Source organism: Typopeltis vanoorti, chromosome 4 (genome assembly GCF_054136105.1).
Source record: "Typopeltis vanoorti isolate ZY-2024b chromosome 4, IOZ_Tvanoo_1.0, whole genome shotgun sequence".
Lineage (NCBI taxonomy): Eukaryota > Metazoa > Arthropoda > Arachnida > Uropygi > Thelyphonidae > Typopeltis > Typopeltis vanoorti.
The window spans coordinates 94,554,295-94,579,714 of NC_143552.1; the positions used below are offsets into that span (position 1 = coordinate 94,554,295).

A 25,420-nucleotide genomic window follows, 5' to 3' on the forward strand; every position below is an offset into this window, starting at 1 on the left:
CGGAAAAATGGGTAGTCAATTTATCTAACCGTCAACTAACAAAAGATGAATTAAATGTTTTAGCAAGAGGCCATAAATTTGCAATTTCACCAAATTGTTTCCCATATTTAGACTTTATACATAATATAGAAAGAAACATAAAGCATCTCTCCAGTATTGAAGCCAACAAACTTCGTTTCGAAGTAGCTAAAGTGATCTACAATGCCAAACCTTCAGAATTAAATATCTCACCGTCGGAATTGAAAGCTATTATTTCCTTAAAACGTAACAAAAATTTAATCATTACTAGAGCTGATAAAGGAAATACCACTGTGGTTCTTGATTATGACCGAAAAATTAATTTACTTCTTCGAGATCGTAATACTTACTCCAAATTGGATTTTGATCCTACGAATCGTCATCTCGGAAAATTAAATAAGCTACTTAATGAAACTTCCTCCTTAGATGAAGAAACAATAAAAAAACTTAAGACATACCATGCAAGACCTCCTAGAATTTATGGCTTACCTAAGCTACACAAAACTAACGTTCCACTTAGACCTGTCGTAGACTGTATTGGCTGTCCAACGTACAAGTTATCAAGATTCTTATCTAACCTTCTCTGCCCTCACATAGGCCACTCAGTCTCTTCAATCAAAAATTCTGAGCTTCACACAAAAATTAAAGACATTCAACTATCAAAAACTGACTTGTTAATCAGCTTCGACATTGTCTCCCTCTTCACTAACATTCCCCATAAAGAAACAATAGAATTACTAACTCAAAAATTTCCGTCTGATATAGTTGAATTGTTCAAGTTTGTTATTGCATCAGGTTACTTCACCTGGAAAGGTCAAATTTACAAGCAAGAGGAAGGAACAGCAATGGGATCTCCTTTATCACCAAACCTAGCAAATTTGTTTCTAGAACACCTTGAGGAAAAAATATTCACTTTTGAACCCAAACCAAAAATTTGGCTAAGATATGTCGATGACGTATTTGCAGTATGGAATCATCCCGAACCTGAATTACAACTGTTTCTAGATAAAATTAACCTTCTTCATCATTGCATCAACTTTATGTTAGAAAAAGAACTCCACAGGGTATCTCTTTTTTGGATTTACACATCAAAAGAAAAGAAGACGGTTCCATCACCACTCCCGTCTTTCGCAAGCCTACATTCTCAGGTCGCTACATTCACAATTCTTCTGTTCATCATCCATCTCAGAAATCTGGCATTATTAAATCACTAGTTTCCAGAGCACACAAATTCTGCTCCTCTGAAGAATCTTTAAACCAGGAATTAGAAGTTATCAAAAATACAGCCATCCTAAATGGATATAATCCCAAAACAACTCAAAAAATCATCAGTCACTTCTGCATACATCAAACCAGACAGGAAGAAGTGCATAGGATTCCCATACCTTACGTTAAAGGCATCTCAGAACGTCTTTCTAAAATTATGAAGAAATACAATTTTGCCACTACTTACAAACCTATCAACCAAATTTACAAATTATTACCTTCTCCTAAGGACAAATTCTCACCCTTGATGTTACCTGGTGTTTATGAGATTCCATGCTCATGCAAATTATCTTACTTTGGACAGACAGGTAGGTCTGTCCAGAAACGCATCTCGGAACATCAAAACCACATTCATCTTCTTAAACCGCAGAAATCTGGCCTCTCTCAACATGGAATTGAAAATCCAAACCATAGGATCCATTGGGAAAAGGCTAAACTTTTACATAGATCTATATTTAAACATGAACGTTTATACAAAGAAAGTTCTGAAGCCCTACTACACAGACCAAACCTAAACCGCAACGACGTTCTTACTATTCCTAAAGTATGGGAAATTATCATACAAAACTGTGTTAAATAATTAACGTTTTTTTTTTTGTACTACTTTAGCACGTTATGCACGTTTTCATGAAATTCTATTGTAATCATGCGCCCTAACTGTATGTTATTCCTAATTTTTGGTTTAAATACTGTACTGATGATGTCCTAAGATACTTAGAATGAAATATTTACAATTAAATAATTTTCACTGTGGTTTATACGTGTTTCTTCTAATTATGAACGCACCACAGGTTTCGTTATTTAAAAAAGTTTTACCTGGGTAAGTAGTACAACACCAGGCAACTCGTAGCAAAGGTGGAGCAAGCTACCAACACTCCTATCCCAGTATCTCCCATAATGCAAAACACATCTCCTTGCGGATATGTATAATGTTATGCATTAAGGGATTGGCCACTACCCAGACTAGTTTCGACCCTTATTGAGGTCTCTTCAGTGGGAGCCAGGCCCAGAGTTGGAGATAACAGACAGAAGCAATAGCAAGGTCATCTTTACCTATCTGCCTGGTATCTCCAACTCTGTTGGAGATACATATTTGTCTTATATTTATATATGTCTTATATTTATACATCTTATATTTGTCTATAGAACATTTCTAATTATAAGCAGTAATTTTTTTTGCTATACATTTAAGGAAATGTTTATATACCAAAAGTCATCCTTTGCTTTTCATTGATTTACTCAAAATCTGCTGCCGATTTTGATTAAAATTTCAGTAAATGATAAAAATTTCAAAGTAGAAAGATTCACTTGCAAAATGTGTACAATACAGAGATGGCCAGCATTGCTAAAGCAACTATTACCCTTCAAAAGTTATAGACACTTTGGAAGAACATTAAAATACAGCAACCACAGGACTACCTCATTGACATCCTTGTTAACTATGTCTTACTATGTGAATGTGAGAGTTGGACATCATTAGAGGAGGATAAGAAAATGCTACTAGCCTTAGAGATGAAGTGCTGCAGAAAACTTTTGAAGACACCATATACTGCACGCGTGATAATTGATGAGGTTAGGAGAGAAATCTTCTATATTGCCAGAACACAAGAAAATATCACTAGCATTAAAAATGGTTCTGGTGGCTGGGCTGCATGGCTAGATTACATAACTTACCTAAAATAAGACTGGAGGGTTTGACTTCTGGTAAAAACACTGGGGGGCAACCTAGAATCACCTGAATAGATAATTCTTTGTTTTCCATTCTGTTAAGGAGGTCACAGGATAGACACAATCGAAGAGATTGTCATTTTTATTCAAACTGTCTACAGACCGTAGGTGAAAGAGAAGTGTATTTGTTTAAAAGCAAAATTCTTTGTTTTTCTTTGTGTGATATTGAGACAAGATAATTTTCTCTGGTGTGTGTGTGTGGAGTGAGAGAGAGAGAGAGATAATTGACAACATTATATTATTGCAGCTCTTTAAACATCATTTTGAATCTAGCGTAATTTTCATTGTCAGCAAGTTTTTGTCTGCCTGTTCGAAACTTTTTTTTTTTTTTACACTCTCCCTTTGTATTTCTTTTGGGCCATTATGACAGATAGCTTGTGAGATCTGAGATGAACAAAATGCTTGCTTTGTTGGTGACTTTACACCACTATTTTCAAGTATTTTTATTTATCTACATGTCATTTTATCCTTTTCTACTTGTACTCTAATGGAGGAGTATATATACTGTGCAAGTACTATGCAATTCAGTTTATGCTATTACTAGCTTTCCATTAACAGGTTTCTTCAAAATTAATCTGTGATTCGTCAGGTCTTCATTATACCCAAAACTAATATTTTAGCCTTCTAACTGCATAAATCCACATCGATCATGGTCTTCCTCTGGGTCTTTTTCCTACCATTGAGGCATCACATACTTGTTTTGTTAACCTTTCTCATTCTGTACAGGTGACCATGATACTTTTGATTAACTGCTCTGTACATTTCTGAGTGCTGATGTCATGTTCTTTTAGGAGAGAAACAAAGATGCAGTATTGTTTTTAATATGATATTACCATTGATTCATCTGTTTACTCTCCTAATTTTCTCCAGAATATTTATATTTGTGTTTTGTAGTTCTATTAAATATTTTTATTTCTAATCTTACTTTCAGCTCTATAAGTTATTGGTTTGAGCAGTCTTGTGTATTGTTAATTTCAATGTTTTGGCATATTATTCCAAATAAATTTATTAATCTGGTTCTCCAGATTAATAAATTTCCATATTTAATTGCCATCTTTACTAGAAATTATACCTAAATAGTCTAAACTCTGGATAGTAAATAATATGAGCTCTTAGAGATATATATTATCATCATCAGACTTCAATGGAGCCAAAAGGCTTTTTGTCCAAGGTCCCTTTTGTTACACACACACACACACACACCTCATCAAACCATGCCTTAAATGCATTTACACTCTGCAGTCATTGCACTCTATGGTAATAGAGTGCATTCGAGTCTTTTACCAATTGAATTGTCGTCAGATGGCATATGGTGGTATGCCTGTGTTTGGAGAGCTCCAGAAGCTAAGTTGTTTAGTTTAGAAAAAATAGCAATGTTAGTTAAAAATTGGGTTAGAATTAGATGGTATTGTGGTGTTAATTAGATTTAAGTTAAAAGTTTTATTTTGAATATAGTTAATGTGGACTTTCTGCACAGTAAGTTTCATAACATAGCATGTGGCACCGATGCAAAACAGAACAATGGCGTCCAAGGCACCATTGTTTAAAGAATTCAACCAAAGGGATTTCGTACAGAGCAATGTCTGCAAGATGCATGCATTATCAAAGCCGAATGGAATTATTACCTGAGATGAGACAGTATGATGGAATATACTATGGGTTTGAGAGTTCTAGATCTAGTCTTTGCATCTGAGAATTTGTCTATAACCAATATGACCACATTGCCATTAGTTGGTGAGAGTGATTGTATGGTCTTGACCTGGGATGTGGCTAAATGTGTGGAATGATAGAGCTGGCAAGTATAACAAGCTTAGGAGATTGCTTAGATCAGTGCCATGACATGTAAAACTGGATTTGATAGTGCATGGGAAGTGGTAAAGGAGTGTTTGAGGGAAGTAATGGCTGCATACTTAGAGAATATAAAGAAATAGAATTAGATCAAATATTAAATGAAAGAAATTTTCAAATTGGAGTAATTACTGAAACAAAAAAAGAAATTAAAAGGAACCAAGAGAACTGAAAATTTTAATGTAATATATAGTGGAGTCTACAGAGACCAAAGAGCACAAGCAGGTGCTATGATTTGGATTCATAATTCCCTTTCAAAACAGCTAAAATATTATAAATTATGGAGGGAATGAATAAGGTACACATGAAAGAGGAAAATGGTGGAAATGGTTATGAGGCAGTGTGGTGTAACGTGAAGGTTGACAGGAAGACATTTAGTTGGATGTTGCTATAGGCCTGGGTGATGAAGAAATGTATAAATAACTCATATTAGTGAACAAAGGAAGGATAATTATTATGGGTGAATTTTATGGTGGTATAGATTGGAATGAATAGATAGCATTTGGGAATAAGGAAAAATGAATTTCTTGAGAGAGAACTATCTCATGCATCACGTGAAGGAGGACATGCGAGGATCGAGAGTTCCAGATCTGATCATTTCATCACAGGATGTAATTGTGAGAGGGGTTTTACACTTTTCTCCAGTTGGGGAAAGTGATTATGATGTGATCACTTGGGTTGTGACTAGCCATATGCAGATTTTTGTTAGGAAAGGATATATGTGGAATTATAAGGCTTGCGATTATGACAAGCTTAGGAGAGAGCTTGGAGCTATAACATGGAACAAGATTGAGCGGTAAGGAAATAAATGTTGCACGGGAACTGACAAAGAAATACATAACAGCATCAATGTGTGAATATATTCTGAAAGCCAAAAGGCTGGATAAGGTAGATGTAAAATGGATGAATGTGGAGCTTAAGCATGGAAAAAGAAGGTATTTTGGAGGAAGTACAAGATTAATAATGGTAATAATCGTTACATGAAGAGTATAAAGAACAAGCCAGGAGAGTGACTCAGTAAGGAAAACAAAACTGCAGTATGAGCAGAAATTGGCAAATCAGGTGAAGGAAAACCCTAGAGAGTTTTTTAGATATGTGGCAAGTAGAAGGAAGAGTGATCATGGTAAGATGTTAATGGATGATAGTCATAGAAAAAGAAAGTGGTATTCAGTGATCAATTTATAAGGGCGTTTCATCCTGATCAGGGTGGAATCATGATGAACTTAAGTGTAGAGGACATAGGAGTGGATGGTTTAATTGTGAGTGAGCAGGAGGTATTTGAGGAAATAAACAAACTTGACTTCAATAAGGTGATAGGATTCGATGACATATCACCACGCATCTTAAGGGAATTGGCAGTAGCATTGGCATTCCTGTTTAATAAGAGTCTTGCAACAGCACAGGTTCCAAGGGAGTGGAAGGAGGGTAAAATTGTTCCACTGCATAAAGGTGGTGATAAGGCCAATCTGTATATCTGGAGTTGTGGTGAAGGTACTGGAGAGATTGGTGAAGTAGGATACAGAAATGAGTTGATAACAGCAGTATTCTCTGTCATTATCAGCATGGGTTTGTTAAAGGGAGATCATGTTTCACTAACTTAAGTACTATGACAAGGTGACAGATACCTTGGACAGGGGAGATGCATTTACAGTGTTGTACTTGGATTTTGCAAAAGCTTTTGATAGACTGCCACATTCCAAGTTGGTAAATAAATTGAAACAGATGGGATTGGATAACAGACTGAATTGGATCAGTGACTGGCTGTCAGATAGGTATCAGAATGTTGTATGTGGGGATGCAGTGTCCCAAAAGAGGAAGGTCACTAGTGGTGTACTGCATGGGTCAGTTTTGGGATCATTGTTGTTCAGTTTTTATGTTTAATGATATTGGAATGGGTTTAACTAGATATGCAGATGATGCAAAACTGGGGAGAGCAATACAGAGTCAAGCAGATGTTATGGTCTCACAAGAGGACTCAAATAGATTACACGAATGGGTAGGTAAGTGAAACTATCAGTTCAGTGTTACAAAGTGTAAAGTTTTGAGATTTGGTAAGCAACAATTGATGTGAATTATACACTTGGTTGGGAAACTTCAAAGGAAGTAGAGGAGATGAGAAATGTAGGAATGATGGTGGACAAGTACCTGAAATTCAAGGGCCACATTACACAAGTTGTGAGGACGTCACATCAGATAATGTCAATGTTGCAGAGTACCCTGACATGCAGAAATAGAGAGGTTATGATGCCTAATCAAGGCCTTATATGAATTATTACAATAATCCATATAAGGCCTTGATTAGACCTCATATGGATTATTGTGCACAGATTTGATCACCATGTTTTCATGGTGACGAAGATATGTTGGAAAGAGTCCAGAGAAGGTTCACAAAGGTGGTCATTGGTCTTTTGAATGTGGAGTATGAGAACAGATTGAGAGAATGTAAGTTGCAATGCCTTATGAATAGGAGTAAGACAGGGGATGTGATTGAGACATATAAGTTAGTCAGGGGTTGTTATCAGGTTGACATGGAAGAGATTTTTCATAGAATGGGAGAGGGGGGGGTAGAATAATAGGCTGTTGCTGGAAACTGTATAAGGAGGGTGTGAGCAGAGGAGTGAGAAGGTTCTTTGCATGGAGAGTGGTTGGTGAGTGGAATGCATTGCCTGACTGCGTTGTGAATGTAGACACATTGAATTAGTTTAAAGCATGGTTGGATGAGCATTGTGTGCAATAGTGTGTTCCTCACACAATGAGTATCTGACTTCATGGATGTCAGATGTGAATAATAATAATAGAAGCTAGAATGAAAAGAGATGGAGGTTATTTAACAATAATTGGTTTATATGCACCAGAAGAAAGAAGAGATGATAATATTGAATTTTATAATGAGTTACAAAATATATATAATAAAATAAATAAAAATGATTACATGATATTAGCAGGAGACTTAAATGCAAGAATTGGAAACATGAAGATTAATAATAATATAGGAATATATGGAGAACATACTCTAAACAGGAATGGTAAAAAATTGATCAACTTTGTAGTTATAAATAACCTTAAAATCATGAATTCTTTCTAAACATAAAGACATACATAAATACATAAATATACTTGGGCATCAAGAGGATGGAATTCAATATTAGATTAGTTTATCTTAAATGAAAAGACATCAAAGTTTACTTCAGATGTTAGAGTCCACAGGAGATATGAAATAGTGACCTTCCTTGTTAAAATAAAATTAAGATTACCACCTAAATGGCTACAAATAACAAGAACAGAAAGAAAATTTAAAACATTTTTTTATACAAACTAGATTATTAAATGACACAAATATACAATGGCTATATGAACAAAGAATTAACCAATATTTAGAAAAAATAAAACGAAATGAAGAAATAGAATGGCTTAATATAAAAACAATACTAAATACAGCAGTAAATGAAAACTTAGGGAAGACCAAAAAATTCAATAAAAATCAGAAACTGAAGATATGGGATCAAAGAAATAATCAAAATGAAAAAAGAAGCATATCATAAATGGTTAAGCAGAAAGATGATATATGAATATAAAAGAATGAGAGCCATAGCTAAAAGAGAAGTCAGAAAAAGACGTAAAATCATGAAACAAATTTGTATATAAGATTTTGAAACATTTCAGTACAGATATGTAAAATTAAACACCAAATTGAAATTAGAGGAATTTCTGCACAGAATTGTGGACCGATAAATATTTTAAAAATGATAACTGGCAAACATTTAATGAAAATGAAATTACTGAAGAAGAATTAGAAATGAGCCTGAAAGAAACAAGAAATGGAAAATCACTTGGAGAAGATGTTAGGTTCAGAATTATATAAATATACAGGAATAAAGTTTAAAGAAAGACTTATTTTTAAATAAAATCTACCAATAGAGTGGAAAAAAGCAATAGTGATACCTATCCTAAAAAAAAAAAAATAGTAGAGATGACCCTAAAAATTATGCAGGTATAAGTATTCCAAATTCCTGTTATAAAATATATAGCAGAATTTTTAATAACAAAATAATAAAATATTCTGAAGGCTTTATTTTAGAAGTTTAAAATTTATTTAGAAAAAGACGATCATATATAAACCCTGTCTTTTGTCTAAAATTAATGATAGAGAAAGGAGGAGAATACAATTTAGAAGCACATGTTACATTTCTTGACTTGAAAAGCATTTGATAAAGTTAAAAGATGCATTTTATTCAACATATTAAAAGAAAGACAAATACTAAACAATAATCTAAAAGCTATTATAAATATATATGAAAATAATCAAATACAAATAAGATTAAATTATGAACTACTGTATACAAGAGAGAGAGAGAGAGAGATAAACCAAGGAGTCTGACAGGGATGTCTCCTTTCAGTAACTGTTTTTAATATTTATTTAAATGAAATAATAAAATGGGATTAAAATTTCCATCAAGGTATTAACACGTTTGCTGCCATTCTATTTCGGCATTGTCTGTTCCCATACGCCGAGCAATTTCACTTCTTGAAGGTCAGTACGGTAATCTCGTTGCCGGCGGTAAGCGTCATACGAGTATACTTGTAGCTGTCTTGTGCAGAGCATATAACATCAATGAGAATACACAGTTTTGATGCTGGCTCCACAAGCCAAGCATTTTCACTTCTTCAAGGTCAGTACAGTAATCTCGTTGCTGGCGGTAAGCGTCATACGAGTATACTCGTAGCTGGCTTGTGTAGCTGGTTTACCGACTACGAGTATACTCGTAGTTGGCAGCGAAAGTGTTAAACTTTCTCCTACTCTGAACTTAAACACTCTACTTTTTGCTGATGATCAAATAATAATTACAAATTCTGAAGATAACTTACAGAAAGATATTTTAAATTTAAATGAAATAGCCAAAGATTATGGAATGATAATATCAACAAAAAAAAAAAAAAAAAAAAACGATGACAAGATCCAATAAGAACTATAGGTGAATTCATTTAACTACCTGTGATGTATTTAAAATTAGCAGGTGTAATTCACTCTTTATTTAAACCTAACCTAATTCAAAAACAAGCTAGACTAAAAGGTATACAATACATAAAAAAAAAAAAAAAAAAATTGTAGAGGGAATTCAAGGAGAAAGGTGACCAGCAGGCACTTGAGCAGTACAAAGCACAGGCTGTAAGAAAGGCAAAAGCAGAGTATGAAAGGAAAATAACATTGTAGGCCAAAGATAATCCCAAACAATTCTTTCAAGTAAATGTTGCAATATCCCCACCTGGATGATTACTCTTTTGCAAGAGTAATCATCCAGGTGGAGATATTACAATAATGAGAGAGGCAAAAACTTATATGGGAAATGAGGTAAATGAAATGGAGGTTCATAGCATAAGCACTCCATTTCATTTACACAAACCAGCTCAAGTTACTTCAACATAAAGAGCCAATAGGCTTCATTTCGGCGATATAAGCATTATTTAAATTAAGGGGATATTAAATCCCACATTGTTTTAAAACCAAATAAGAAACTCAAAGATTGGAATCAGAGAGTTTCATGCCGAATATAGTAAACTATAAAAATATCTGCGATTACTAGCGTGAGCTAATGCAAGTAGTCCTAGTACGTAGTACAATACTACCGGGCAACTCGCAGCAAAGGTGGTAAAGTTCCGATCGCTATTCTTGGTATTTTCCATAATGTAAAAACACATTTCCCAGGAAATGTATGCTGTTATTACATCATGGCGGGAGGTCACTGCCCAGACTGGTTTCAGCCTTTTTTGCGGCTTCATCAGTGAGTAGCTAGACCAAATTAATACCAAAGGGTATAGTGAAAAGAACTTATATACTCTGCTATACGAGTTGTCAAACAGGTGCACCCATTAAGTTACTTAAACATAAAGAGCCAATAGGCGTCATTTAAATAATGCTTATATCGCCGAAATGAAGTGCATCCGAAATGGATGCACCTGTTTGACAACTCGTATAGCAGAGTATATAAGTTCTTTTCGCTATACCCTTTGGTATTAATTTGGTCTAGCTACTCACTGATGAAGCCTCAAAGAAGGCTGAAACTGGTTTGGGTAGTGACCTCCTGCCATGATGTAATAACAGCATACATTTCCTGGGAAATGTGGTTTTACATTATGGAAAATACCAAGAATAGCGATCAGAACTTTACCATCTTTGCTGCGAGTTGCCCGGTATTGTACTACATACTAGGACTACTTGCATTAGCTCACGCTAGTAATCGCCAATATTTTTATAGTTTACTATATTCGGCATGAAACTCTCTGATTCCAATCTTTGAGTTTCTTATTCAGTTTTAAAAAAATGTGGGATTTAATATCCCCTTAGTTTAAATAAACCAGCTCAAGTTGTATGTGAAGGTGTGCTAGAGTATTGTCAGTGGCTTTGACCAGATTGTTTAATCAAAGTCTCAGTTCTGGGTTAGTTCCAAGGGGAGGAAAGAGGGGAAAATGGTTCCATTGCATAAAAGAGGCTCCAAGACTGATGTAGGAAATTACTGACTACTCAGCATATCAGGGGTTTTGTGAAGGATACTTCATGCCTCAGGTAATGGGTTTACAGTGATACTGCTGGACTTTGCCAAAGCCTTTGACACAATACCACATGGAATTCTAATCAGTGAACTGCAGCACAATGGGATGGATATAAAGTTGAAGTGAATAATATGGTGGTTGAGTGGGTGGATAGATATCAGAGAGAGTAGTTCACTTGAGAGTAGAATCCCAAAGAAGACCTGTGAATAGTAAATTTATATTTACTATTTAATTAAATAATTAAAAACTATTGAATTTGTACATTAATGATATAGGAAAGGATCTGAGAGGAACTGTTCAATTGTTTGATGCAAAATTGGGTAGAGCAATAGTTAATACAGATGATGTTAATTTTGCAGGATGATATGGATAGACTGGCAGTCTGGGCAAAGGAGAATGGATGTCAGTTTAATGTGGCAAAGTGTAAAGTTATGCATTTTGGGGTGAAAAGATTACCAGCTGTATACCACATTGGTAGAACAGTACTCCAGGAAATTGAAGCCAGAGATTTGGGAGTGTTAGTGGCTAGGGAATTAAAGTTTAGAAGACACATAGCAAAAGTGGCTAAAGCAGCTCATCAGATTACTTGGTTACTGAAGAATACTTTCACCAGCAGAGACAAGCAGGTTATTATTCCTCTTTATCGAGCCTTGATAAGATCCCAACTTGATTACTGCATGCAGGTCTGGTCACCTGGATCCTTGCCACCTCTTCCTCATTGCCAAGAAACCCAAGATGGTATCAGGTCTATGGAATGAACCTTACAAAAACAGGTTGAAAATTTGCAGGTTACAGAAATTGGTTGACAGGCAGAAAAGAGGTGATATGATTTAGACATACAAATTACTGAAAGGTTTTTACAAGATTAATACAGAGGAGATTTTTCAGAACAGGTCTGGTGGTGGGAAAACTAGGGGACCATCCTTGGAAACTTAGCAAGAGTGTAGTTAGCAAGGGTATTAGAACTAGATTTTTTGCTTGAAGAGTGGTGAATGAGCGAAATAGTCTGTTTTGCGTGCCACACCTGTAAATAAGTTCAAAGCAAAATATGATAGATACTACACAAATGTTAAATAGTGCTTGGCGTGATGGTTAAGGCCTCCCTCGATGAGTCTGACTTCATGGAGTAGTTTGTAATAATAATCTACATGCAAAAAACCTGCTTCTCATTCCCTGGCTCATGTCCTCCTTAAACACTTTGCAACATTGAACTGGTTCAATGTTGCAAAGTGTAAGGCTTTAACACACATATTCTGTTCAAGTCCTCTTGAAAAGCCATAACATCTGTTTTACTTCCCCATTATTATTTATTATCATCACCAGCCCTCTATGTATGCGTTTTATACTGGAATTTTATTACATTATTGAATGTAATAAAACATTCAATAACTGAATTTACTTAATTTTTCTGGTACTGTTATTTCTTCTCCATAACTAAGTCCTATAGTTCTTTTCTGTCTATCATTTTTTTTTTTAGATTTGTGTACATTATCATCCATTTCCTGATATGTATCCTTAAGGGGTATTCAGGCTACTACCACAGTGCTACATGATTAAGTTTACATTAATATTGATCTCCTAACCACAATTTTCCTCTAAATTAGTCTATTACTTGTCAGCACTCCAATATTGTCATATCTAGCATTTTGCACTTCTGACTGAATCAATCCACCTAAACCTTGATTTTTCTCTGGGGTTCGTTCTTGGTATCAACACCTGTTTTGCTAACTTTTTTTATTTAAGTAGCCATACCACCTTAGGTTAGCACTGCTTACATATTCCTGAATACAAACAGTGTCAAGTTCATTTCTGATATCTTCATTTTTAATGATTCTACCACTGATGCCAACTATTCACTCCCCTAATTTTTATCCAAGTCCTCATGTCTGTGGTCTCTGTCTTTGATCTGTGGTCTCTCAGATCCATTACTTAAAACTGGTTTGAACACTGTCTTTTATATTGTTAGTTTGGTGTTTTGTTTAATTTCTCTTTTTCCATATAAATTTATTCAACTGGCTATACCCACCATACCAGCTTTGCTTATTCTGTTTTTTTTTTTTTTTTTTTAAATTTTACTTGTTCTATAAGATCTCCATTCCAAATACAAATCAAATCCAAATACAGGTTATTATTCCTCTTTATCAAGCCTTGATAAGATCCCAACTTGATTACTGCATGCAGGTCTGGTCACCTGGATCCTTGTCACCTCTTTCTCATTGCCAAGAAACTCAAGATGGTATCAGGTCTATGGAATGAACCTTACAAAAACAGGTTGAAAATTTGTAGGTTACAGAAATTGGTTGACAGGCAGAAAAGAGGTGATATGATTTTATATTCTTACCTATTTTGCCTCCTTCCTGATATTTAATTTCCATATTCTTACCAAAGTCTTCCCATGACATATCTCCCTAGCTGAATCAGTCAGTGTCTTCTTCAGAGTTTGTCACTGAGACTCCAAGGTTTGGTTCTTGTTTTCAAACTGCTTTAAATTTTCTTCAATACTTTTTGTATATTTAAACTTACACTTTATCTGTAAAAGCTTCACAGCTTTAATTATTTTTAAAACTTTCTTACATGCTGTTCTTTCCAGTGCAGTATCCATTTTTATGTTGCTTAGCACTAAGTAATAGTCACTTCTAATTTCAAATCCTTTGTACACTCTTGTATCTTGAACCAACACAAAGATATCACTATCAACAATGATGTAGTCAATGAAGCTTTTCTTATTTATTTTGTCTTCTATCTTCATGAACTTGTTCATCTTTTATGTTGGAAAATGTTAGTAATATAAATTAAATAAGCAAAGAAATTATATTCTTGGCATCTTTTATTTATAGTATAACCAAGCGAAAAACTTCCAACTCATATGCTGAAATATGACTTCTGCATTACTTCAACCTTGGTATCACTTCTGGGTCTGGCTCCCACTGATGAGACCTCAATAAAGGTCGAAAACGGTCTAGGTCAGTGGTCGCCAAAGGGGTCGATATGACATTGTTAGGGGTCGATTGGGGGTCGACAGAAAAATATAAGACATCATTGTATGGGTAATATTTAATTCGGTTAACTTGGATTACCTCCATGACAAAAGACATGGAGGTAATGACAACGCAATTAAGAGTGAATCGTGGGATCGGTACCTCCATCTTACAGGTCCATGAATAGGACCTGTAAGATGGAGTAAGGTCATGAAAATAGTTACTGAGGCCAATCAAGTAGGTCAAAATTACGTGTTTACCAATAAATTGATGTTGGTGGTTCCTGACGGCCGGCGCAGTGGGAGCGAGATTGCAACACATGCATGGTTCTTATTTACTGATACAAGTATTCAATCCCAGTCTCATTTTTGCGCATTGACATACAAGTGAGCATTAATGTTCTAAAATTCATCAACATACATACATATAATTCAATCGTTATTCATTCACGAACTAAACTTCTCTATGTTGAAGAGTTGAGCAGCGCTGGTAGTAATACCAGTGATATTAATACCAGTAGTTTATTAATATCACTAGTAATACCAGTGATATTACTAGTGATAGCAGTAGTAATAGTAATATAATAATATATACTATATTATACATACAATAAACACTGTAACTATAAAATAAACAATCTAAAAACTCACATAAGCGTCTTTTTTTGCTTGTCCTATTATATTATAATTATGTAATAGTAAAATATAGGAGGGTCAATAACAAGTCAAGAAACTCTTGAAGGGGTCGACGGGCAAATAACTTTGGCGACCCCTGGTCTAGATAGTGACCCTTCTTATAATGCATAGCATTATGCATATCTGTAAGGATATGTGCATTGCATTATGGGATACTAAGGCAAGTGATTGAAGTCATTAGCTAGTCATTATACAAGTGTGAAGTTACTTCTTCACATGCAAACTTTGTTTGCTTACATTTGGATAAAGGATTAAACCAAGAATATAATTTCTTGGCATCTTTTTTATTTTTTAAAAAAAAAAAAGATTTTTATACTTAGTATAACCAAGTATAAAAACTTCTAGCATGGTGTTAGTAATGTTAGCAAAGCTAATAATAATGCTAAGAAATCCAATAAATACTGGTCCTAATTTTCCTGAAAATTCCTATATGCCTGGTGGGATTCATTTCCTACTCTGCTGTTTAGATTCCCCAACAAGGACCACTTTTCCCATTTTCTTTATGTCAGCTGCCTGACATAATGCAAAAAATTCCTTAATTTCTTCCTTGGGGAACTTTTGTGGGACACGTAAGCACAAAAATATGTTTCATTGTCCATTTCACCATTCTGAAGTGTTCCCACATCATTTTACTTGAAGCTGCCTTCTAATCAAGAAGTTTATCTTCATTTTTGGTGTTGAATATTATCACTAATTCTTCCATTCCGTTATCATTATTGCCTGAATATAACATCCGATACTTATTATTTAATAAGTATAGGATTGCAACTCCTCTGCAAGTTTGATTTCCTTTCCATTAATACTCATTATATTGAGGGGTTTCTATCTTCAGTGCTCTGTCTGATTATAGTAGATGATTTTGCCTTGATCATCTGTGCAGTAGTTGAAGAAAAATTATGATAAAAATTTAGCTTTATCTTTAAATACTGTTAACAGTGATGTTATCTTGATTGAGAGAAGTGGATGTTCAGGTGAGTGGAAATGCAACCTCTGGTTTTTGCATGGGACCAGAAGGCATGATTTCCATTTGACATAGGTGAGTTTTCTGCTGTTGGCTATTATTCCCAAGTATAAGCATCAAGTTGGCACTTCAAAAGTTGGATTTGCTGACAATGATTATTTTGCACTCATCGTATTTATCTTCAATGCAAGCTGAGTATGAAGCTGGACTTCTTGTTGTAAGCCACCTATGGAATGTTGACTTTTTTTTATCTTTCAACTACACTGGTGCACGTTTTGTTTAAACAGTGACTTGGAAAGTAAGCAGGAGTTTTGACTGGAAAGAGAAATGAAGGCCTTTGTGCCAGTGAAGATAATTTCTGTGGCATGCACACAGAGCATGTATGTAGAAAGGCTTATGTGTTCATCATACATGTTGTTTAATTTTGACGGTATATATCAGAACACAGAATTATAAGTAAATAATTATTTATTGACTTATTGCTGATATTTCGCTGGTGTTATAACCAGCATCTTCAGAGCACAAAAAACACAGTTTGTCACAGTATGCAAGATTACAACAACATGGTGTAACGAAGTGACTAGTTTAACAAAATTGTAGCAACAACACAAAGACCGAAGTCCTAATTAGGTGCCCTCTATCTTAAAAAAAAAAATGTAGCAACAACATAAAGACTAAAGTCCTAAACAAACAGAGAGAGAGAAAGCAGGTACCAGTTATCCCACCAGTCTCCCAAATCTTAGGCAAATTTATACAGCCATATTTGTTGAAATTCGGAGTACGTTTCAAGGCTTCTGTTGCTTCTAAGAACAATCTCTCTGACTTGTAAAAGCTTCTGTGCAGTACTTTTGTTTTCTTCCAGTTAATCCTGTGTGCAGGGGTATCCAAAGCATGGTCTGCTAGGCCCGACTTGCCATAGCGATAGTGGCAGATGTATCTTTTATGTTCACTGATGCGGATGTCCACAGTTCTTCCTGTTTGATGGCAGTAAGCTTGATCACACGAGCAGTGGTACTTCATAGACTCCTGGATGTGATAAAGGAGGGATGCTGTCCTTGTGTGAATGGATGAGAGTTGCTAATTTGACACACAGTCTGAATATAGTGTGTAGTTGATGTTTATTGAGAATTCTAGATATCTTTTCCGATGTGCCTTTAATGTATGGTCTGGCTCACTTATGCTACACCTTCTTGGCCAATGGCTATAAGATAAATCCAATCCCCATAAGATAAACAAAATACTAAATGCTCCTAAGAAACCCCTCCCACTATCCACCATGGAGAACTACAACAAAACAGTCACCATCCCATACATTAAAGGCACATCAGAAAAGATATCTAGAATTCTCAATAAACTTCAACTACGCACTATATTCAGACTGTATGTCAAATTAGCAACTCTCATCCGTTCACCCAAGGATAGCATCCCTCCTTTATCACATCCAGGAGTCTATGAAGTACCACTGCTCGTGTGATCAAGCTTACTGCCATCAAACAGGAAGAACTGTGAACATCCGCATCAGTGAACATAAAAGATACATCTGCCACTATCACTATGGCAGGTCGGGCCTAGCAGACCATGCTTTGGATACCCCTGCACACAGGATTAACTGGAAGAGAACAAAAGTACTGCACAGAAGCCTTGAAACGTACTCCGAATTTCAACAAATATGGCTGTATAAATTTGCTTAAGATTTGGGAGACAGTCATCTTTAAGACATAACTAGTACCTGCTTTCTCTCTCTGTTTGCTTAGGACTTGTCTGTGTTGTTGCTACAATTTTTTTTTATTTTTTAAGATAGAGGGCACCTAATTAAGACTTCAGTCTTTGTGTTGTTGATACAATTTTGTTAAACTAGTCACTTTGTTACACCATGTTGTTGTAGTCTCGCGTACTGTGACAAACTGTGTTTTTGTGCTCTGAAGATGCTGGTTATAACACTAGCAAAATATCAGCAATAAGTTAATAAATAATTATTTACTTATAATTCTGTGTTCTGATATTTATATATCATCAAAATTAAACAACACAGAGTGTGTTTGGACCAGAACTGCAGCAGTGTATAAATAAGCACGCAATTAGATTTCACAGTTCATGATGTTTCCACATTCTTCTGATTGTGTACCTATAGCATAGCCAATAGAATGACTAAGTTCTTTGTTGGTAAAATTTGGGTTTGACCTGGGAGGTAGTAAGTCAGATGAGAACTTTGACTGAGAATAAGTATACTGTGAAACTAAGGCAAGGTGATTATAATAAATTGAGAAAGTAGTTTGAAACAGTGCACTATCATGAAAACCTGCATGATAGCAAAATCAGTGGTTCATAGAAAGTAGTCAAAGGATGTCTGAAGAAATATATCAGACTTGTATTTTCAGAGTTGGGAGAATAAATTTGCATGGGAATTAAATGAATGAATAAAATTCATCATGAGAAGAATGATGACAAAGCACAGGAGCAACATAAAGAGTATGTCAGAAGAATGACAGCCATGATAAGAAAGGCAAAATCAGATTATGTAAAGAAGTTAGCCAAACAAATCAAAGGGAGTTTGAGAGAAATCCTGAACTATGAAAGGATAACTAGTGATTGTGGATAATAGGAAATTGTCAGATGCACTAGAAACAGCTGAGATGTTAAGAGATCACTTCAGTAAAGTCTGTGCGGTTAGCCAAGTGGCTATGTGCTTCGCAACTTTCCCATATGCCTGGGAAAGGAGTGTCCTGGGTTCGATTCCCATCCCTGACATGAGGAGCTTAAGCATCTTTCTCAAGTATAGCCAAGTTAGCCAGTCTTTGGCATAGACAGCAGGGTTTTTCATCCTGCAAACAGGCAAAACGGCCTCGTGAATACGCACAGGTACAGTCAGGAATACCTAATACAATCCCTCCAGCCATAGGACTGAATTGTCAGCTATGCTGGTCCCGAGCCCGGATAAAAATAGCGGGAATTGAGGTGGTGCTGTACCTCCCCGTAAAAGGGGCTTACGGCCATTGAATCATCACACGAAATAAATAAAACTTCACTAAAGTCTATATTAGATGCAGACCTATTAGCTCTCTGGATGCCAAGGATAACCAAACAGAAGAATAGGATGGATGAGTTAGAGATATTAAAGCTGTGGAAAGTTTTTCTACCAAAGTATATTTGACAAGAAATTGTTGAAAGTTTTTTCACTTTTTTCGGTTTCATCCTTTATCCAAGTGTTCTTTATCCTTTATCCTTTAATTTATAGTTTAATCAAATAATAAAGCTTTCAACATTTATCTCTAATCCAGAGTATTTTAGTAATAAAGTGTGACATCTTTTGGCTACTTGTATATGGAAATATGACTTCTGCATTACTTTGACCTTGGTATCACTTCTGGATCTGGCTTCCACTGATGGTAGCTTGCTTCCCAGGGAGTAAAGCGCTTTTGTTTGGTGGTTAGTTCACCTTCACATCAGTTACTTTAGTATTCCATAATGAGAAAGATTAAGTGAAGGTCATTATCCAGACTGCTTTTGACCTTTATGAGGTATCATCAGTGTGAGCCATATCCAAAAAGTAGAAAAATATAAAGTCGAAAGAAAGGGGTACCAACTTTAAATTAATGCAGAAGTCATGTTTTCCATATGCACTCTCTCTCTCTCTTAATAAGGTGATACCCCTTTTTTTCTACTTGTATATGGAATTGTGCATAAGAGAACAGCCTGAAGGAATATGGTCTTCAAAGTATAAGCAAATATGATAGAAACATAAATGTTTGTAAGGGGATCTTATGGCATAGATAGCAGTAACATGTTGCAGCTCCTGGTATGTTGAAGGAGAGGATGGATGGAGGGGGAACTGTCAGTTGATAGAATTAGTGGCACAAATTTTGCATTTCATCAAATTTAATATGCTAAATTGCTGGCCTGGTTGCCTGAGTGGTTAGTGTATCCTCTCTCCAGCTAAAAGGCTGATGGTTTGAATCCCACCGTGGGCATGGATGTTTGTGATTGTCTGTGAAAATACTAGTGGTGGTAAGCAGTACATTGCATTGGTGTAGATGATGAATGTAATTGGTGGTTTTGAGTGGTGGAGATGGAGAGTTGTGGATTAGGTGCCCTCCCTCAATGAGTCTTTGGACTCCCTGGAGGTGCTGTGTAATAATAATAATAAAAATCAAGTGAATATTAGATCCAGTATTTCAAAGCCGAATGTAGAAACTATGAAAGTTTCATAAAAATAAGTTGACCAGAGAGCTTACAGGAATACACCCGGCAGCATCTACGAGTTGCTCTATCACGGACCATTTAGAAAACATGAATGCTGCCCAGCCGTCCATATATTCGCTTTCTAATTAGTCCATTTTTGATATGGTTTCACTGGCCTGACTGCTGTTTTGAACTGGTTGGTTCTCTTTAGAGACCAGGCAAAAACCTTAAGAGAGCCAAAACTCTTTCAATACTAAGGTACTTGAAATGCCGTGAGGTGTATTTCTAAATGGTTTGTGGTAGGGCAACTCATAGATCCCACCGGGTGTATTCCTGTAAGCTCTCTGATCAACTTATTTTTATGAAACTTTCATAGTTTTTATATTCAGCTTTGAAATAATGCTGGATCTAATATCCACTTGATTTTTATAATTTTGCATCGCTGAACTGAAGCCTTTTGCCTCTTTATTTTAGTTAACTTGCTAATATTATTAATGAAATAGAGCCTGCACTGACTTAGTTGGAATTTGACTAGTAATTGAAACTGAAGGTCAAGTATTAATCGGGGACTACAGTTAGTCATAAAGATGTGACTTTACAGAATTAAATTAATAATCTGACTAATAATTAATTCCAAACTTTGGCAGTTGCTATAGTCTAACCACATAAGCGAGAGCTCTCGTTGGCAGACTGCCAAGAAGGGTCAATTCGTGTTGAAAGGGAAAATGAAATAAGGCGATGAACGAATTGGTCAACAACATGCGAAATCACGTGCTTTATAGGTAAAATTTTCCAACTGTTATACAAGCAAAATAGTTACCACTTTAAAAACTACAATGATCATAAAAGAGAAGTTAATTTTCCGATGTGTAATAATAAACAACTCATCTCACAATATGGATTGATTACCCTATTATCAGAATGGATTCTCCTATTGACATGCACAGAAGTGTTGAAGGGTCTCGTATCTGTGGGCATACTATACTATTGTGTGCAGGAAAGTGGAGCAATCTCTTAGTGCTTACAGTCTTTTTTCTCACATTAACACCAATCTTCAGCCCTTCTAGTTAATACACCCCATCTATAGTTTATTACCTCCAAGAAGCTTGACTTTCTCTCCTTCTCCATGCACTACTTATGTTGTACGAATCTGCTTTATCTGTAGAATACTAATCTCAGTTGGGAGTAGTGCAATTAACTTCTCCTGAAGTTTCTTGATGTTGTTCAAAATAAGCCAATTGAAAGCCCTATTTTTACCTCACAGACATTGTGTTTATTTTTATTTTGTTCTTAAACTGCTGTATCCAGCTCACTGAACTGGGATCTTTCATCTGTCTCTTTCCTCCAAGTCTTGAAATGCAAGCAGCAATTTTAGTCTATTTTAGGGAATTGTTCTTCCTTTCTTTTGTTTTTCTACCTACCTCTTTCTTTTAAACAGCCTTTCTGATTCAGTATTTGCCTGAGCATGCCAACCTAGTTGTTTAATTCATATGTCAGTAAATTCCCTCAACCAAGTAGAGTACTTTTCAAGTACAGGTAGTTCCCACCTTTACAAATTAATTGGTTCCTGGTGACGGTTCGTAAAGCAGAAGTTTATTTGTCTTAGAAATAATGCTGTAAGCGAGAGTTATGTTTGTAAGGAATATATAAAATGAATGTTTAATGATAAAATTTTAAATTTAAAAAGATTTTTTGGAAAAAAAAAATTAGCTCATTTCTATATCACGGATGAATTGACAGCTGTCGAGGTAGTAGGAGATATATTAGGAAGCTTTGGTGCATCTTTTTTTTTTTTTTTTTTTTTTTTTTTTTTCCCAAAGAAGCCCTCAAGTGCCATGTGCTTTGTTGACTTTCGCTTCTTTTTGTTTAAAATAGCTCTATAGCAAGCAGAAGCATTATTCATTTTGTGGGAAAATTTACTAAATCGTTCAAAGTCTGAATCTTGTGATTCAAAGATTGCTTCAGCTTTTTCGAGAAATTTAAATGCTTCTGAAAAATCAAGTTGGAGCTTCACATTCATTATCTTCTTTGTTTTTTTCTTGTTCCTCTAATTCAAGGAGATCATTGGGTGAGAGTTCCATAGTGTGAGAATTAAAGCAGCTCATTAACATCACCTTCCGAAACTTCCATTTGCAACTGGTTAGCCATACCTAAGATCGCTAGAGTTTCACAATTCATAATCTTTGTTGGATCTTCAAGCCTTCGAAATGATCATTAAAGTGAGGACAAAGTTTATGCCATACTCCTTTCATAGTTTTTTCGGAAACTTTATGCCAGGTGTTCTGCGTTACCTGAATTGTGTCTAAAATGTTGACTCTCTTCCAAAACTCTTTGATAGAAAAGTTTCCATCTTTATCAGTTGCTTCTATTAACATTTCAAAAGTATCTTCGAGATAATGTGCTTTATATGTCGCAATCACTCCCTGATCCATTGGTTGTAAAAGAGAAGTTGTATTTGGAGTTAAAAAGACTATTTTTACATTAGGACAAATGTAAGCTACTGATGAGGGATGGCTAGGCACATTGTCAATTATCAGAAGCACTTTAAATGGAATTTTTTTCTCACCATAAAGTTTCACTTCAGGTACAAAGTGATGCATAAGCCAATCTTCGAATAGGGAACCTGTGAGCCAAGCCTTCTTATTTGCTTTCCATATTACTGGGAGAGTATGTTTATTAATTCCTTTTAAGTTTCTTGTATTTTCTGATCGATGCACAAGTAAGGATTTTAACTTGCAATTGCCAGCAACATTTCCTCCTAATAGGAGAGTGATGTGATCTTTTGATGCTTTAAAACCTGCCATTGCGATGTAAGTTCTTGTAGGCATCAGCTTCCAAAAAAGACCTGTCTCATCGACGTTAAAATTCTGCGATGCTGAGCAATTTCCTTCTTTAATTATTTCTTCTGATTTTTATTTATAAGATTTTGCAGCCTCACTATCTGCGCTTTCAGCTTCACCTTGTACTTTAATGCTAATGCCAACCAGTTTCCTTTTTTATAGCAAACAAAAGCAGTAATTCCCTTTTTGGTCTTTCAGCATTTTAAAAATGGCTAATGCTTTAGTACAAATCATTGCATAGGTAATAGGCATGTTTAATTGTTGAGATTAGTCACTTATCCAAGCAGTTAAGTTTTTCCATATGAGAAATTATACTGCCTATTTCTTTATTATGCAACCATGTAGACTGCATAGATTGCGCATTTTTTACTTCTGTCAAATATTTTTCTTTATCCTTTAAAATGGTGCAAACTACTGTAGAAGTAGCAAAAGAAAATTTCTTCGAAAGATCTTTAACAGTGCTACCCGCTTGATGGCTGGTAATAATTTCATATTTTTTCTCTAGCGTAATTGCTTTTCTTTGTTTCTTTTGCTCATTTTCTGGTTTTGCACTGTTGCTTTTTTTTGAATTTCGTTGGAAAAGTGAAAGGTTATAGTTGAAAAGAAAATAGAAAATCAGGTGTAATTGAAGAAAACTATGAATAACACACTCATGTCACCAAGGCTCATGAGGGACTGACGCTCGTTCTAACTGATCATTACGTCATTACATACTACGTAATTCCCTGTGCATGCCCCTCATCACCTTCCCTACGCACAATTTAAAATAAAAATTCTGATCCAAAAAATTTGTAAAGCAGGAATTTTTAAAGTGAGAACTACCCATACCTATTTATATTTTAAATATTTTTGAAAATATGTTATTTATGACATATATTTCATTTAGTGATATACATTTTTCTTGTTTTGTTTTATCATATAATTGTTATATATATATATCTACAGATTGCTAATATCCATGGCACCACTCACCAACGAAATTAGACCTGTTACAAGTTGCAGCCCACCTCATTTGGGACCAGCAATTCCAGAAGTATGTATTGCTTTTAAATTAATTTTTATAACACTATCTTTTAATTTTGCATACTTTACTGACTGGTAATTTGATCATCTGCTAGTTCATCATCAATGGGACCATTCAGATATTAATCACAAGAGACACACATACACAAGAATATTTATTTTATTTATTTATTTATTTATTTATTTTTATTTATTCTTATGACAAAAGAAATACAGAACAGCTACAGGTCAGTCCAGTCTGGAAAGCCAATCCAAGGCCTCATCTGTCACCTCGTGGATGTTCTGTAGACCACCACCGTGAAATTGGCGCCTTGGGCAGTCATTATCAATATGAGTAATCATCTGAGCCACAGGAAAACAATCACAATAAGGGTGGTCTAACAGCCCCCATTTATATAGTAGGTAGCCACATCTGCCCTGGAAGATTTTTTTGTTGGGAGATTGTTGGACCAGTATCATCTCCACATGTCAGGTGTTGATGGTAGGGCAGCTGAAGATAGTTCGTCCATGGACCAGAAAGACTAGGTGGATTTATGAGAGTCTGGTGCAGGAGCAGGAGTGGGTTGCTCATTGCTTTATTAAATTCTTTAATTGAGGCTTGTCTTCTCGGTATGTTTGGTGGAGCAGTGTTTGATAGGACAAGCAGCCAGGAGAGAGGGGTGCTTCTCACTGTCCCACTAATTGTGCACATGCTAGAGTTTAGCTGGGTGTCTATAATGTTAGTGTGTGCGTGTGTGCACTTCTTTCCCAGACAGGGGCACAATATTCTGCTGCAGAGAATGCGAGGGCTAGTGCAGACGACCTTAGGACTTCTGGACCACAACCCCAGGTTGTTCCAACAAGCCTTGAAATGATATTGTTTCTCGTTTTAATTTTGTTGGATATGTTGGTGATGTGCCTTTTATAGGTTAGGCTTCTGACCAGGCTCACTCCAAGGTATTTCGGATGAGACTTCTACCATTTTTCAACAGAAAGAAAGGTTGAGGTGTCGATTCACCTCTGCATTGCTCAGGTGAAATACTGTGGACACAGTTTTTATTGGATTTGGCTTCAAGTACTACTGCTTGAAGTACTCTTCCAGAATGTTCAGGTCTGTGTTCCAAGTTGATTCCAGGTTGGTAAAGGAGGTAGATTGATGTAGGATCGCTAGGTCATCAGCGTACATATACGTGCTTGAGCTGGTAAGTCGTACATGTAGATGTTAAAAAGTAAAAGGGATAACACAGAGCCCTGAGGGAGACTGTTGTGAAGGAATCTGGGCCTGCTCTTTTTTCTGCCAATATGGACCCACATCTTTCTGTTGGAGAGAATGGATTCAAAAAGCTGGAAAGTTTT

The 25,420-nt window shown here is 35.6% G+C and overlaps 1 protein-coding gene across 1 annotated transcript in view; it reads left to right on the forward strand.

Annotated features, from left to right (window-relative positions):
* The window catches only part of LOC150107504 (protein FAM91A1), a 228,540-nt gene that overhangs the window by 161,367 nt on the left and 41,753 nt on the right, over positions 1 to 25,420 (forward strand). Inside the window, exon 16 of the mRNA XM_090391353.1 lies at positions 24,008 to 24,095. Within this exon, the coding sequence (XP_090247479.1) occupies positions 24,008 to 24,095 (88 nt within the window). The remainder of the gene's footprint in view (positions 1 to 24,007; positions 24,096 to 25,420) is intronic.